The 16,403-nt window shown below is 50.2% G+C and overlaps 1 protein-coding gene and 1 pseudogene across 6 annotated transcripts in view; one reads left to right on the top strand and one right to left on the bottom strand.

Moving 5' to 3' along the window:
• LOC127474909 (zinc finger protein with KRAB and SCAN domains 1-like) overlaps positions 1–2,211 on the top strand; it is an 81,606-nt gene extending 79,395 nt beyond the window's left edge. For 5 of the 6 annotated variants that reach the window (XM_051796238.1, XM_051796235.1, XM_051796234.1 and 2 more), the window contains one exon: positions 1,368–2,211. In XM_051796238.1, coding sequence (XP_051652198.1) covers positions 1,368–2,038 — 671 coding nt within the window. In that variant the 3' untranslated portion in view covers positions 2,039–2,211. Of the gene's footprint in view, positions 1–1,001; positions 1,180–1,367 lie in introns of all 6 variants that reach the window. The other variant, XM_051796233.1, reaches the window with a different exon arrangement.
• LOC127474815 (zinc finger protein 208-like) overlaps positions 1–16,403 on the bottom strand; it is a 1,262,639-nt pseudogene that overhangs the window by 199,007 nt on the left and 1,047,229 nt on the right.

The raw sequence follows: 16,403 nt of genomic DNA, 5'->3' as shown, positions 1-16,403 counted from the left end.
TTTGGAGGGCCCGTGGGGGGGATTGGGGGTCCCTGAATGGGCTTGAGGGGTCCCAGGTGGGTTTTGCGGGTCACTGAGAGGGTTTGGGGGGTGCTGGGGAGGGATGAGATCTCTGAGGGGATTTGAAGGGACCTGGAGAAGGTTTTGATGGGTCGAAGGGGGATTTCAGAGGTTTTGAAAGGATTTTACAGGGTCCCATAAAGCCCAGCAATGGAGTTCAAGGGGTCCCCCAGCCCCCAGGGGAGGGGTCCTAGGGATGCCCCCCAAAATCCAGAGGGGGAGATGTACCACATCCGGGTAAGGGGATCCCAGTGCCCCCAGTATATCCCAGTGACCTCCCAGTTACCCTCAGTATGGCCCAGTAACCCCCTCAGTGACCACCCAGTGTATCCCAGTGACCTTCCACTGCCCCCCAGTATGGCCCAGTGATCCTGCAGTGAGCACCCAGTAACCCCCAGTATGGCCCAGTAACCTGCCAGTGTCCCCCCATGTGTCCTGGTATCCCCCAGTAACTCCCCAGTGCCCCCCAGTGTGCCCCAGTTCCCCCCCAGTCCCTCCCAGTGCCCTCTCAGAGGGCCCCTGAAAGCCTGGTGAGGGGGGGCACGGAGAAGGGGAAGCCTGGACAGTGGGGACCCCTGGGATCCCCTAGGACAACAAAGTGGAGAACCTGGAGAGGGGGAATTTCTGGGAATGCGGCATCCCGAAGGCGAGAATCAGAGGAGAAGGGAGCCTTGGGACCCCCAACACTCCCAGCATCTCTAGGTAGAACCCCCAGCATCCCAGACAGGGGAGACTCTCTGAACCCTAAAGGGGGGAAACCAGAAAAGGGGAAATCTTAGGAGAATTTTTTTGGGCTCATCTTCATATTTTAGAGTATTTTTTAGGTGAATCTCAACTTTTTTCAGTTTGGGGGGGCAGGAGTCTTCTCACTCTTTCTTATAGGCTTTTGCCTGAATGTTGATGATTTGGGTTTTTCTGGGCTAAATCTTGGTGTTTTGGAGGTTTTTATGGACACAGGATGCCCAGTGAGTTCTAGAGATGGACTTGGGCAGGAGGAACCCCCAAGCCAACGCGCTCAGCCCTTGTTTTCCCCCCATCAGGATTTGTCCTTCCCAAATCTTGGGCGGATGGAGGAGGAGGCTGTGAGGAAGAGGAAGATGCCTTGGGCCCCCCAGGCAGGTGAGGAGGAAGTCAGTGTCCCTTTGGGCGGGTGTTGTGCTGGCTCTGTCAGCCCAGCATGGCCCCAGCTGCAGGACAACCCCGCTGGCGCCGCCGTCCTGCCGGGGCCGGAGTTGGGGGGATGTCCTTGGCCTTCCCTGTGGGCCGGAGGCAAATCCCCTGCCTGTCCTTCTTGCTTCCTGCCCCAGGCCCCGAGCTGAGGACGGAGAGCCCGGAGGACAAATCCCCCCGTGAGACCCTGGTGGGAGAGGCCGTTTTGAAGGGCTCCCCGGCGCAGGAAGGCAGCGGGGAGGAAAAGGGCCGGAGATCCCCCCGCAGGAGGGGCTCCAAAGCCATCCCAGGGTGCTCTGAGGAGGAAAGAGCCAGCCTGTGCTGGGAAGGCGGCCGGAGCTTGAGGGGGAGCTCTGAGCTGGTGGTCCCTGAGCAGCCTCCCAGCAGAAAGAAGGCCTTCAGGTGCTTGGAATGTGGGAAGTACTTTGGGAAGAGCTCCCACCTGCTCAGACACGAGCACATCCACACTGGAGAACGTCCCTACACATGTGGGGAATGTGGGAAGAGCTTCAAGGACAGCTCCACCCTCCGCATCCACTGGCGCATCCACACTGGAGAACGGCCCTACAAGTGCTTGGAATGTGGGAAGAGGTTTCACACCAGCTCCAATCTCCTCCTGCACGAGCGGACGCACACGGATGAGAGGCCCTTCCGCTGCACCGACTGCGGGAAGGGCTTCAACCGGAACTTCACCCTCGTCAGGCACCGGCGCATCCACACCGGGGAGAGGCCCTACAAGTGTGGGGAGTGTGGGAAGAGCTTCACCCAGAGCTCTACCTTGACCAAACACCAACGGACCCACCAGTAAGGGAAGGCCTACCAGTGCCCCGACTGCGGGAAGAGTTTTGACCGCTGCTTCCACCCCAAATGAAGCCCCTGATGCTGAGGCAACCCCTGGAGTCCAGTGACTGTCAGTCCATCCCTTTCCACCACAAAGGGCCAGTCCCATTTCACAGGGGCAGCTTCTTCCAACAGAACCTTTCCTGCCTTGGCCGGAGAGACCTTCCAGGTCTCTCCTGGAGGTTGAGAGCAGAGATCTCCTCATGAGTGTTGGTCTGGGGGAGTTCCATCCATCTCTAATTAAGAATTATTGCTTTTGTGCCAGCTTGAGTAGATTTGCTTCAACTATTGCTTTAGTGTAGAACACAGACCTATCTTATCCTGTACTCCTGGTAGTTTTAGTGTTTCTATTGTGCAGTAAATAATTCTAAAGAAGATCCTTTGTCTGATCATTTGTAACCCTAAATAATTCATTTCTATCAATAAATCTGATTTTCCATCATTAAAACTTGGGAAACAAAAGTCGTTCAGTCACACCTCTGTAATTCCTCTAAACTGAAACTGTTGTCAAAACCCAAGGCTGAGATTGGATCCAGCAGCCCCCAGCACCCCACAGAAAGTTTGGAGCTCAGGGGGGCCAGTCGCCTTTGCCAATCCCCCCATGCCCAAAGACCCTCATGGGATCATTGGACTACCACCCCTTTTCCACCCTTCTCCCTGTTCCTCCCACTCCTCCGTGGTCCCCTCAATCCACAACCCGCCTAGGATCACTTTTCGGGTCCCAACCTCTAGTTTTTTCCTCCTTTCCCACCCCTTCCACATCATCCCTACACTCCCCAGGCCCCTCATACTCAGTTTTGGGGTCCCACTCTCCCCTTTCCCAACTCTTCTGTCCCATCATCCCCCAAACCTCAGTGCCCCTCCCTCCTCCACTTTTGGGGGGTCCCACTCCCCTCCCACTCAGTTTGGGGTCCCACCACCCCTTTTGTCCCCTCTGACCCCCCTTTTCCCACCAACCTCCCCCTTCCCACCGCCCGCTCACCTGAGAGCTCCTCGCCCACAGCCGGGGGGGCTCCCAGCACCACCAGTGCCCAGAGAAGTCTCCCCAGAAAATAGGTTGAATGGGGTCCTGGGTGGGCTTTGAGTGTGTTTCAGGGGTTCTCCAGGGCCTCTGAGAGGTTTAGGGGGGTCTCAGCACCTTTTGGGGTGCACCGTGTGCTGTGTTGGGCTGCAGGTGCCCCCCAGGACTCTCCCAGAATGGAGTGACACAGGGGGACACAGGGGGGTCCCCATTCCCGATCCATCCTGGGGCCTGTTCTGCTCCCCCCCAAACTTGGCTCCCCCCTTTGGGATTCCCCCAAGCCCCTTCCCCACTGCCCCCCAATAACCAGGACTGGGGAGAACTGGGAAGCTTTCCTGGGATCAGGAGTGGCAGCAGGGGAGGGGGGGACACACGACCCCCCCCAAAATCCTCACAGGGACAGGGGGGTCCAGGCTGGGCCCGAGGCCCCGGGGAGGGGCTGCGGCCGCCGGCGGCTCAGGAGCTCTGTGGGGAGAGAAAAGGGGGTGACAGCGGGGTGGGGGGTCCCCGGGGGGGCACAGACGCTCTGGGGGGACACACGACCCCCTGGGACCCCCCTCACCTTCTGGCGCAGGTAGAAGCCGAGCCCCAGCGCCAGGGAGACGAAGGCCAAGAGGAAGCCCCCGGCCCCTCCTTGGCAGCAATTGCTCAGGCTGATGGAGCCCGGCAGGGCCGGGGCCGCCGGCGGTGTCCGATCCCGGCAGGAAGCGGGGAGGGCCCGGCGGGGTCTGAGAGAAATAAATCAAGGTAGATCTCTTTCTTTTACCCCCTCAGCAGTGACCATCAACAGCTTTCCCTGCTTCACAGCAGAAGCTCCACACAGAGTTCAAGAAAGTCTTTGGAAGAATCTGCTCTAGGAAAGTTGGCCCTGGGCTTTTATGCTTATCCACTGATGGATCTCAGTCACATATTCCCAGGCCAGTGCGCAGCTGATCTGTCAAACTCTGCTTCCAAAAGCAGCATGTGTGTTGGAAGGTTGGGGAACCAGGCTGGGTTTGGCACAATTCAACACTAAACCAACCCCTTGGCACCAGCAGTAACTCCCCACAGAGAGCTTGCAGTGCTTGCATTCTCTGCTGAGATTCTTTTCCAGGCAGAACATCCTGATACAAGGGGTCTGTTACTACCCACCCCAGAAAGGGGGGGGTAACCAGATTCTTATTAATAAATTCCTTGGGATGGATTAGAGTGAAATGAAACTAAATAATCGGTGTTTGAAAACATATATAAGTAGGGTTTATTTTTGAACAATTTCATTTCAAAGGTAAACAGTTATGTTGCCATTTTGGGTGTTATCATCTCTATCTCTCATCTACAGCAATATGGCATAAAGGTAACATTTAGGGAAAATGCATAAGGGAGAGAAAGAAAGGCAGGATAAGGGTAAGGGAGAGTAAAGGAAAGCAAAGCTGAGAGTGGAAAGATGTCTATAGTCACCGCCCACGGGATCCAGAGATGGAACTTGGGAGTTGCAGCTCCAATGTCTGTCAGTCGAAGTGGTGGCCTTGATCCGTTGGGGGGTGGGGGAGGGAAGCCCCCACACTCCAAGAAGTTATGAGTTATTATATCCATGGATGGTGTCCCGGGCCATGCCACGAACCCCCAACATCTCCTGGGCCTGCGCAGAGTTCCCGTGAGGGGCCTGGGAAAAGGGTTTTTCCTGCCTTTCAGGATTGGCAGAGGGGGGATGGGCTTTGATGGGCCATCAGAGGTCTAATGCAAAAGTCCTGCAGCTGTATTTTATGCCATCCTTTAGCATAGTAGTTTACACAGACCTAACCTTATTACCCCATTTGATATCAAGCTTTCTAAATTCCTTTAGCCTGTTTAGACTTCTTTTCAAGGTAGAATTGTAGAAAAATACCTCTATTGAACAACATCACACCCTAGACCTGGACAACAAGATCCCACAAGAGACAAAGCAACCTTCAAGCCCAGAATTTTGGAAGCACTTCAAGGACTGTACGTGCAGTGAAGAACATAAAGATGAGGAAGAAGGGGTCCCAAAGACCCCAAACCCAATTCCCCAAGGGGCGTATTGAGGGGCAGAACCGGGGGGTGGAGAGTTCTGGCATTGGATGGACCATCTTCTAAAACTGTAGAACCATTGCCTGGGAGGGCGTGTCGTGTGTGTTCCCCTGGGCCTGTGGGCCTGATTAAAGGACCTGCTCTTTTGAGCTGATCTCAGACACTGAATTGGCCTGGAGTTTTATCTCTTGAGGTCACAGGATTAACTAACTAGGTAGTTTTTGCTAAATGCAGATCCCAAGGTTTGAAGGTCTCACTGCCCAATGCTTTCAAGGTGGTTTTGAACAGTCCACTCTACCATTCCACTTTCCCAGAGGCTGGTGCCTGACAGGGAATATGATCCATCCACTCCATGCCCAGCTCTCTGGTCCAGGTGTGCACAAGGTTGTTTTGGAAAAGAGTCCTGCTGTCCAACTCCAGTGTTTCTGCAGGGCCGTGTCTCCACAGGACTTGCTTTTCCAGGCCCAGGATGGTGTTCTGGGCAGTGCTGGGAGGCACAGGGGGTGTCTCCTGCCATCCAGTGCTTGTGTCCACCACTGTCAGCACGTAGAGCTTGCCTGGGTGGGTTTGGGGAGTGTGCTGGGATCAATCTGCCAGGCCTGCCCACATCTCTAGTTCAGCCATCATCCCCCACCCCACAGGGGCTTTACCCTCTTGGCCTCTTTGATGGCAGCACATTTGTGAGGAGCAGTCAATCACTTCCTATTAGAGAAGTCCATTCCCCTTTCATCCAGTGCAGCGGCCAGGTGGAGGGGAGCAAGAACACCGACACGATGTAGGTAAAGCAGAACTCCGTTTATTGAAGCTTCTATGGCTACATTTATGTTTGTTTTACTTCCGTACACGCGATCACGCATAAGCTTATTGGCTAAGTCACCTTGTCCACGCGCCATACATGCGAACAAGGGGTTCTCTTCATTGGTTACCTATATTGGCGTCAGCAATGCTTCTGCGGTTACAAGTTCCTGTTTTTACTGCCTAACCTGTCATCCTGTTTTTCTCCTTTTGTCCTTTGTGGTCAGACATGACCTTCTCATCTTACACACGACTGTATACACTTTCAACTGTTCTCAATCTCCGGCCCCCTACATCTCCCCCTCTTTTTTCAAATAGCATGTCTATCACTTTATATATTTGCGACAACAGACATTGTAATAGGCAAGGTCCACAGCAAAGGCAAAGCAATATAACGATAAAGGGACCGGCTAAAGCTATTATTATATTGCGTAGCCAGTTTCCTATTCCCCAAGAGCGTAGCCAACCATCAAAAGGGTTGTCACTGATCATTAAATCGTGCATGCCGTCTTGTAACTGTTGCAACTTCTTATGTATTGACGCAGAGTGATCAGATAAATTAAAACAACACATGCCTTCAAATTCTGCACACCCATGCCCATGCGCCAAAAGCAAAAAGTCAATAGCTGCTCGATTCTGTAGTACCGCATGTCTTACAGAATCAACATCAAGAGTAAGTTGCCCTATAATGTCAGAGGTGATGTTGATTTGCTTCCCAGCCCAACATGCTAGCCGTGTTATTTGTTTCAACGCATGGGCTGCTGAAACATGAGGAGCAAAGATAGAAGCTAAGATTTGGATAGGGGAACTCCACAAAACTATGTGAGAGTTGCAGTTCTGATTCATCATGGCTATACTCCTTTTTTGTCGTTCGGGTGATCGGGTAACATTCTGCAGGTCTCTTAGTTGTGGGGAGAACAAAGTCAATTTGCCTAACCAACAGGGGCCTCCCCAGGGGCTAGCTGGAATGCCGTTCCATGCCCTATCTCTACAGACTAGAAACGTAGCAGGGGGTAAACGCCGTGGGGATTTGTTAAGCGTCTCAATAAAGTCTACTCCGTTTAGGCAATAGGGGCTTCCTATGTTGTAATTATAGATCTCAACATTAGAGGGGGTTACTATTACACTGTCATTGACTGGGCGCTTGTGTTCTGGGTTATTGTAAATGTCTCCGAAAACAACACAATAATTTCCTGGCTTGGAGCCCAGTAATTCTAACTCTTGTGGTTCCAGACCAGTATGATTTAAATCCCGTAATATTTTACGTGTCCACCATGCAAGCCCCCATTGGTATAAGGCTAAACCATTTTCGCTTCTTCTTGTAATCTGTATCTGACACCATGTCGTATTACCCCAAGTGCTTTTGTTATTGCTAAGGCTTGCTGTAGCTTTGCAGACTTGAATTATGAATTGACTTTCATTGTGGGGCATTGGAACCTTGGGCTTTGTCCATCCTCGCATAACCAAAAGGTCGGTGTATGACTGAAAGGGTATGCCTAATAGACAAGTGCGAAATGGATCGGAAGGTGTGGCTAAGGATAGGCAAAAGGATGTTAGATTAGTTTGATTAGCCCATGTAAGCCACATGTTTTGCCTCTGGTCAATTTTCGTTAACCAAGAGGTGACGCCAGAGGCGAACAGTGCGAGCAGTGCTATGATAGCTTTCATTTCTACGCAGCCTTTCAATTGCTTCTGCTAACGCTTTATCAGGGCTTCCTCCAAAGGGCCCTATTGATGTAAAAAATCTCAGGGGTACCTTCTGACTGCACCGCGTTTGAAGTATGTATGTTTTCCCCTGACTTTCTAGGCGATATACCTCCTTCTCCAATGCCCACCTACAGTATGCTACTATTTTCTGCTCTAGCGATTCAAAGTGTAGACGTCGCTGTTGAATGCGAAAAAGTTCTTGCTCCCACGTTGTGGTTGAATAGCTATACTCACACCTTGGACACCACCTCTTATTAAGTAATCTCTGATTCCACCAAATTTTGTGATTACAACCCCCACACTTTAGAGCAACCCAGGAAAAACAGAGCTCACTTTGACATACCAAACAAGGCTGTTCGTCCCACCCTTTGTGAGCAGTTACTGATAATGATTCAAGGATGCCCAAGTAATTATTCAATGACGGTTTCTGGTGGTAATACCAGCCACTGGCCTCCTTCGCTACCGCCGAGCGCAGCAGTCTTTGTTGTACTAAAGCAACCTTTTGTTGTATTCGCTGTCGTGATGTTTCGTCAAGCTGTCGGAGCGCTTCCTGTATCGCTATCCTCGGCTGCTGCTGCATCCACCTTGGAGAGCCAGGGTTTCACCCACCGAGCCGGTATCCACCGAGGCTGTTCCTGTCCTGTGGATACACAAGCATAACCCCGACCCCAGGTTAGTAATGTATCGGGCACAGTTCCCCATTGTTGGCTCCGAGGGTCCCACGTTTGTACGGGGACGTGCAGCACCGGATTTTCTTTAGAAAAATGAAGGTCCGTGGGTATCACGTAACGGTTGTCGTGAAGCTGTACTGGATTTTTCCAATTTAGTACGTAGCAGGCTTTCATCAGTCTGTCCTGGGGAGAGAGCAGCAGCTCCCCCTCTTTTTTCAAAACGCGGAGTAAACGCTTAATGTCTTGATGTCTGCGTTCTACGATACTCTGACTCGTGCTATTATAGGGCACTCCAGTGATATGCTTGACTCCCCAAAGGTGCAAAAATGAGGCGGCCCATTTCCCCGTATAACTGGGACCATTGTCGGTCTTGATGGTGCCGGGGAGTCCCAAGGCTGCAAAAGCTTGTAACCAGTGGTATTTCACAGCGCGAAAGGCAGTAGTTGTAGCGGCTGTAGCCCAAACAGCATGACTAAACGTGTCTACGGACACATGAATGTACCGAAAGCGTCCAAAAGGAGCGAATTCAGTAATATCAGTTTGCCAGACACCTCGAGCCCCTAATCCGCGAGGATTTACCCCCCCTGTCTGGAGGGGCAAGATACGAGCGCAGTCCGGGCAGGCAGCGACGATAGCACGCGCCTGGGCCCGAGGGATGCCAAATTCCATTTGCAAACCTCGGGCAGACTGGTGATAAAACGCATGCGCCTGCTGGGCGGCTGAAAAACCGCGGAGGACCAGTCCACTAGCCACAGTTGCATCTATGGCAGCGTTGCCTTCTGCAAAGATACCAGGGAGAGTCGTATGACTGCGCATGTGAGTACACCAGAGGGGGTCGGCTCTTTCAAGGATCAACCCACGTAAAGAAACAAGTAACATAGCAATTGAAGGGTTACTAATTTTCCCAAACTTGGCATAATCTATGCGATTAACTAATCCTACAACATACACTGAATCAGAAATAATATTGAGGGCTTGTTTGGGATAATCGTGTAGGGCATAGACTACAGCTTTTAGCTCAAGAACCTGTACAGAATGAGTATCTTTATCTTCCCATACCTTGGTATTCCACTTCTCATGCTTTTTCCAAGCATACCCAAATTTGTGCGAACGACCGCTCGCATCTGTAAAAACAGTAAGAGCTTGGGGGATAGGCTTCAAAACAACTACTGGGCCTCGTGTGATAATAGATGTGGTCTTAAATAAAGGATGGGGAGGATAATTAGTGCTGAGTGCGATGCCAGCCGTAGCCAAGGCAAAAGAGTAACTTTGTTGTGACCATTCATGCACCAATTGTGTGGTTTTCCAGGGGACAATGAACGAGTCAGGATTTTTCCCAAACACTAGACGAACTCTTTCTTTAGCTTTCAATAGTAATAGGCCTACATATTCTTGGGGAGTCAGTATGGTAGTAGGGGGTAAAAAAGGGGGAAATACCCATTCTAAAATGGTTAGACTCTTTTCCTGAATTTGAGCAATGAGAGCTGACCTGCTAGAAAAGGAACCATAGATTATAACACAGATAGGGTAAGAGGGGTTATAGCGATAAGCTTGTTGTCGGTCTAGTTTTTGTTCGATTATTGTGAGCGCATGCAGCGCTTCTGGAGTCAATATTTTAGGTTCCCATGGTTCTTGGGAACCCCTCAGTAAAGAAAAAAGAGGGGCTAAATCTTCATTTGTGATACCACACCATGTCCTAATCCATTGTATATCGCCAACCAGCTTTTGAACATCATTTATAGTAGAAACTGAACGCTGTAATTGTAATTTTCCTGGCCGAACTCGCGTTTCGGTCACAAGCATTCCTAAATATTGCCATGGGGGTCGTCGTTGAACTTTTTCGGGGGCAATAGTAAGTCCGAATTGTTGTAGCCTATGAATTAAGTCCTTTTCAGCTTTTTCTGGCATGGGCTTAGGAGATGCGATTAAAATGTCGTCCATATAGTGATATGTAATGTATTCAGAATGTTCTTTTACCCAGGCATCTAAGGCTAAATCCACATACCATTGACAAATTGTAGGACTATTTCGCATTCCTTGTGGTAAGACAACCCATTCGTATCGTTTTGAGGGTCTCCCAGCATTTTTTTGAGGGACTGTAAATGCAAATCTTTCAGTATCTTCGGGATGCAGTGGAATAGAGAAAAAGCAATCTTTCAAATCGATAATTAACAGTTGCCACTGTTGTGGCAGTGCAGCTGGGGAAGGGAGGCCAGGTTGTAAAGCCCCCATGGGCTTCATTATGGCGTTAACAGCTCTGAGATCATGTAATAAGCGCCACTTCCCAGATTTTTTCCTGATAGTAAAAATAGGAGTATTCCATTCACTAACAGAGGGCTTAATATGTCCCAGCTCTAATTGCTCTGCAACCAGAGCTTCTATTGCTCGCAACTTCTCTTCTGATAAAGGCCATTGAGGCACCCATACAGGATTGTCAGATACCCATTGAATTTTTAATACGGGTGGCCTCTGCTCCTCAATGGCCACTACCGTAAATTTTGAGTACTCAGCGTTATGTTCCATTGACTCATAGCATCTCTGCCCAGAATCCAAAGAGGGGTATGCATAACATAAGGTTTTACCCAAGCTTTTCGGCCTTCTACCTCACCCTTAAAACAGACAAACTCTTGACTTTGCATAGATCTTGAATCTCCTCCAACCCCATTAACTGTGATGGCCACAGGTTTTAGTGGCCAATGTGATGGCCAACAGTCAAAGGGTATAATAGTAACATCAGCCCCCGTGTCGAGCAGCATATTAACAGGCGCAGGATGAAGAGATTCTTCCCGTAGGTTAATAATGACAGGACGTGTCGGTCGTTCCTCAGTAAGCACGGTGGTAAAGAAAACTGTGGGCTCGGATGTACTACCAGTACTGCCAAGCCTTCGGTCCCCTGGTACTTGAGCCTTAAAAGGGATCAATTTCGCAATTTTACTTCCTTGATGGAGAGTGACAGGGGGTGCAAACACCTTAACCATTATTTTGATGGGACCGGTATAATCAGCAGCAATTACACTAGGGAGAACAAATATGCCTTGTCTGCTTGCTGAGGAGAGACCAAGGAGTACTGTACTTAATCCATCTTTGAGCGGTCCTGACATAGTAGAATCAAGCACTGTTACGGAAGAATCAGATACAGTTACTGTTCTTGCCAGGGCCAGATCGACTCCCGCTCCTCCTGCTGTGACTGCAGTGAATTCAAGGGGGCAGTCAGCGGGTCTATAGCTGGAGTGGATTGGCCCATGGCTGCTACCAGAGGTCGAATTGTTGGGTACTTTGCAGCCGCGCCCAACCCGCGGCGCTGGGAGTTTACCGACAAAGGGGTTCCATCTCTCTTAAAACGAGACCTACATTCTGTAGCTTTGTGTCCTAACTTATCACATCGGCGACAAATAGTACTCCCAACTATTCCTTCATCTTTGCCCACTTTTTGTTTGCCTTTCTTTGGGCAGTCACGCTTAAGGTGTCCCAACTGACCGCAAATAAAACATCCTCCGGGGCCCCTATCACCGGCCCCAAGTCCGCTTTGTTTCAAAGCGGCGGCAAGAGCGACTGCATGTATGTTAGCGCGCTGTTTCTCTTCTTCCCAAGGTGCACGCGAACAGCGATCGACCATCTGTACTAAGGTGGAACCTTGCGGAAGCGACTGCAACAAGCGTTTACAAGTACGATTTGCGTTTTGGGATGCAACTTCTTTAAGTAATGTTGTTTTAATGGTTGCATCTATATCGGGCACAGCGTCAATCGCTTCACGAATCCTGTCAACAAATCCTAAAAAGGATTCGTTTTCTCCCTGCCGTATTTGAAGGTAAGGAGGGTTCGGTTTCCCTATCTGCGGCAGGGCATGAAAAGCTTCTAGAGCAGCAGCCTTAGCTTGTCCTAAAATTCTAGGGTGCAAGGCTGCTTGGCGTTGCGGATCTCTAAATGGACCGGACCCCATCATCATCTCCAGCGTGGCTACCTTTAGGGGGTCATCATCGTGTAAATTAAGATTTTGTAGCTGATATGCCTCTATGCGCTCTTGCCATTTCACCAAAAAAATTGTATACGCGGTGGCACCAAGTAGAATTTCCATGATCATCCTAATATCGGCAGGAGTAAGCTCCTGATATTTCAAAAAGGCACTCAATTGTCGCCTCACAGCGGAATTGTGGGGCCCATATGCCATAACGCTTTGCTGTAATTTAGAAATCATCGCCCAATCTAAGGGAACCCACTCTCTACGGCCATTAGAGTGGACCTGTACTGGAGCGGTAACAATGGGTTCAAAGACTACTGTTCCCTTTAAATCTGCTTGACTCAATATACCCTTCCAGCGCCTGGTCGGATCAAAAGAATCATCTCGCGGAGGCCCTCGGGCTCCGTCTGCCCCACGCCTATCAAAAGGATCTGCCCCACGCTTATCAAAAGGCAGTCTCCTACGGACATCTATCTCCTCTCTGCCTTCGTCTACTGCCCTTTGTAGTTGTTCTTTCTCTCTCGTCGTAAGCCTTTCGTGTGCCCCTAGAAGTCGCTGTATCAACTGCTGTCCTTCCGCTATTGTCAACCTACGCTGCAGGATGGCTTGTTTGATTCCTTCTCTGCTTCCCCATTTAGCCACCTCATGTTTATTAAGCTGCTCTTCTATGTTCTGTATCCCTTGTTGTACCGCTTTAGCCGCTTTCTCATATAACTCCCACATTTTGCCCTTCCCCCCTTTAGAGTCTATTTCTTGCATTGCCCCCAGCAACTTAGCCATCTGCTCTCGTTGCAACCGTAGCTCGTCGACAAGAGGATTCTGAGGGGACGTTTTTCCGTCCTCCGGTAACGGTACTTTAGCTGGATCAACCTCCATAGCCTCCGGGGGAGGGGGCGCAGAAGGCGCAGCAGCTGTCCCAGCAGAACTCTCGTTAGGGGTCCAAGGGGGAATGAGATCCTCAAACTCTCCCCGGAACATAGGCGCGGCTAGTGGGGGGTACGACGGGGGAGGAGCAGATTTTGCCTCCCAGTCTATCAACGTCGAACAACTGTCCTTTCCTTCCTCGTCTTTTCCCTTTTCCTTCGGCTGTGTAGAACAATCGAGGGCTTTTTGCAAAGCAGTGGCGATTTCAGCATCAGCATGGACTTGTTGAATCATCTCCCGAACTATTCGGAAGATCTGTGCCATCTGCTTGCTCCCCTTTTGGCCGTTCTGCACACTTTGCCATAATTCAGACCCAATCTTTTCCCAATGTTTGATATCAAACAATTGATCAGAAGAGGTCAAGAGACCACGTCTCCGACACCAATACAAGAAGTCCACGAGCTCAGCTCGAGGGAGCGTGTGCCCAGTCTTTTTCGCTACACTGAGCAACCCGTCGACTGTAGCTCGTTCTATCGCTGATACAGCGGCACCCATCCCGTCCAGACCGCAGTCTGCCTGACTCACCGGTCAGCCGTGGCCACAACAAGGATCCTGCTTCTCGAGCAGCCTGCTTTCCTAGCAGCCGGGATGTCTCCACCTTCTCTCGTCCGCAGCGTCCGTGCAGAATCACGTTGGGGTCACCACAGTGCAGCGGCCAGGTGGAGGGGAGCAAGAACACCGACACGATGTAGGTAAAGCAGAACTCCGTTTATTGAAGCTTCTATGGCTACATTTATGTTTGTTTTACTTCCGTACACGCGATCACGCATAAGCTTATTGGCTAAGTCACCTTGTCCACGCGCCATACATGCGAACAAGGGGTTCTCTTCATTGGTTACCTATATTGGCGTCAGCAATGCTTCTGCGGTTACAAGTTCCTGTTTTTACTGCCTAACCTGTCATCCTGTTTTTCTCCTTTTGTCCTTTGTGGTCAGACATGACCTTCTCATCTTACACACGACTGTATACACTTTCAACTGTTCTCAATCTCCGGCCCCCTACAATCCAGGCAGGTTCTTCTAACACAGCCCTTCTTGGGGTAGATGTGTGGAGATTCCTGCCTTGGGTGGGGACGCCCTCCAAGGACACTCCTCAAGGTTGAGCAAAAGAAATCTCCCCATGACCGTTGGTCTGGGTGAGTTACATCAGATCTCTACTTAATAATTATTTCTTTTGGCTAGCTTTAATATAATTGTTTCAAAAATTGCTTCAATATAGTGCACTGTCCTATCTTATACTGTACTACTTCTAGTTTTAGCCTTTACACAGTGTAGCAAAAAAATTCTGATTAAGATCTTTTGTCTGATCATTTGTACGAATAAATGATTCATTTTATATAAATATTCTAATTTGGCCAATCATTGAAATCTGTGGGACGGAAGTGGTTCAATCCCACTTCTCTAATTCCTTAAATGTAATTTGTTGACAAAATATGAGACAAAGATTGGATCCCTTATTCCTTGAGGCTCCACAGTGGGACAATGGCTCCTTGATTCCATGAGGTTGCACTTTTTCCCAGCGTTCTTGGGCTCCATAAGGCCCTGCAGTGTGACAATGGCCCACTGATTCCATCATTTTCCCAGTGTCACAATGGACCCTTGATTCCATGAGATTCCACAATGTCCCATTGGTTCCCTTTGGTTCCAGAAGGTTCTGTGATGTCACACTGGCCTCTTGATTCCCTGACGTTCCACAAAGTCCCAGGGTCCTTTTGATTCTATGAGGTTCCGCAGTGTCCCATGTTCCCTTTGGTTCCAGGAGGCCCCAGTGGATTCCAATGGCCCCTGGATTCCAGGAGATCCCACAGTGTCCTGGGGTTCCCTTGTCTCCCTCAGTTTTGGCAGTGTCCCGGGGTCCCTTTGTTCCCAGGAGGTTCCTTTGTTTCCATCAGGCCCTGCCACGTCCCAGACTCCCTTTGGTTCCATGAGGTGCTGCAGGGTCACAATGTCCCCTTTATTCCATGAGGTTCCACCATGTCCCAGGGTTCCTTTGGTTCCATGGGATTCCACAGGGCCAAAACTCTCTGCTTCTTCTCCTTCCAACATTTGTGGGCCCATTCTATCCCTGCCTGGGATGGAGCCCCATTGTGTTTCTGCAGGAATGGATCCATGGCCATCCTGCCACTGCACCAATTGAATGCTGCACAAACGTCACTGCAGGCCCGACCCTGGATGAAGGAACAGTCTGGGAACTCCAGGCCTGCTCCCATTCAGCAGAGCCAGTCGGGGTCCCAAAGAGCACAAGTGATTGACTGCAACCCCTGCAGTTCTCTGGCATTGCTGGGGACAAATGCAGGAACTGCCAGGAGCTCTGCAGAGCCCTGACAGTGCCACTGCAATCCCAAGCTGCATTGCCCAGGGCAACCCTCAGCACAGCCAAGGCCACAACCCTTCCTGAAAGGTGTCCCTTCTGGGCAGGGCCAGGGGGACAAACCCCTCCATCTGTCCCTGCACATGTTGTGTCCAATTCTCAGCCCCCACTTAGGGACAAAGTCAGGCTACATTGGGTGTTTAGCTTTGCATTTGCTTCACTCTTTCGGGCTTCCAACACACACACACCCCAGTCTGGGCAGATTCTGGTCCCCTAAAAAATACAAGACCTGACTATTTGTGGCTCCTGCTGCAGTGGCTGGAACTTGGGCCACAACCTGTGCCAGGAGCAGAGAGGTCCCTCCCCACAGAAACTTCTTGGCAATGCAGTTCTTAAGAAAACGGGACAGGCTGTGGGGATCAGTGTCAGGGCATGGCCTGGGAAGTGTCTTGAGCAGCCTCCTGTTTACCATGACCAGCTTTTTCATCCCTTTTCTCTCTGCTTTCTCACACTTGTTCCTTTACAAACCACTGTGATCTCACCATTTCCCTTCCTTTCGTTCTTCCCTAGAGATCCCACAACAAGTCTTTCACAGTCCCCAAATGTGCTTTCTTGTTGCCCATCATAAGACTCACACCCCAAACAGAATCCCCCATTCTTCAACTGGAAATGTCATCCTGGGAGGCTCTGCCATTGACCCATTTGGTGAAACTTTCACACAGAGATGTTTGAACTTTATTTGAATCGATTTTTTACCTTTTGGGTTTACAATGGCTTCTCCAAAAATATGGTAATTCATGTCCTAGCAACAGAAATTCTTTGGAGAAAAAGTTTGCGACTCAAAGAATCAAGAATGGTTTGGCTTGGAAGGGATATAAAAGCTCATGTGGTCCAAGTCCCTGGACATGGACAGTGACAT

Source organism: Manacus candei, unplaced genomic scaffold (assembly GCF_025592945.1).
Source record: "Manacus candei isolate 608988 ecotype Guabito, Panama unplaced genomic scaffold, ASM2559294v1 h1tg000045l, whole genome shotgun sequence".
Taxonomy (NCBI): domain Eukaryota; kingdom Metazoa; phylum Chordata; class Aves; order Passeriformes; family Pipridae; genus Manacus; species Manacus candei.
Note: the sequence above shows the minus strand (reverse complement) of the source record. Positions and strands in the feature narration are given on the sequence as shown.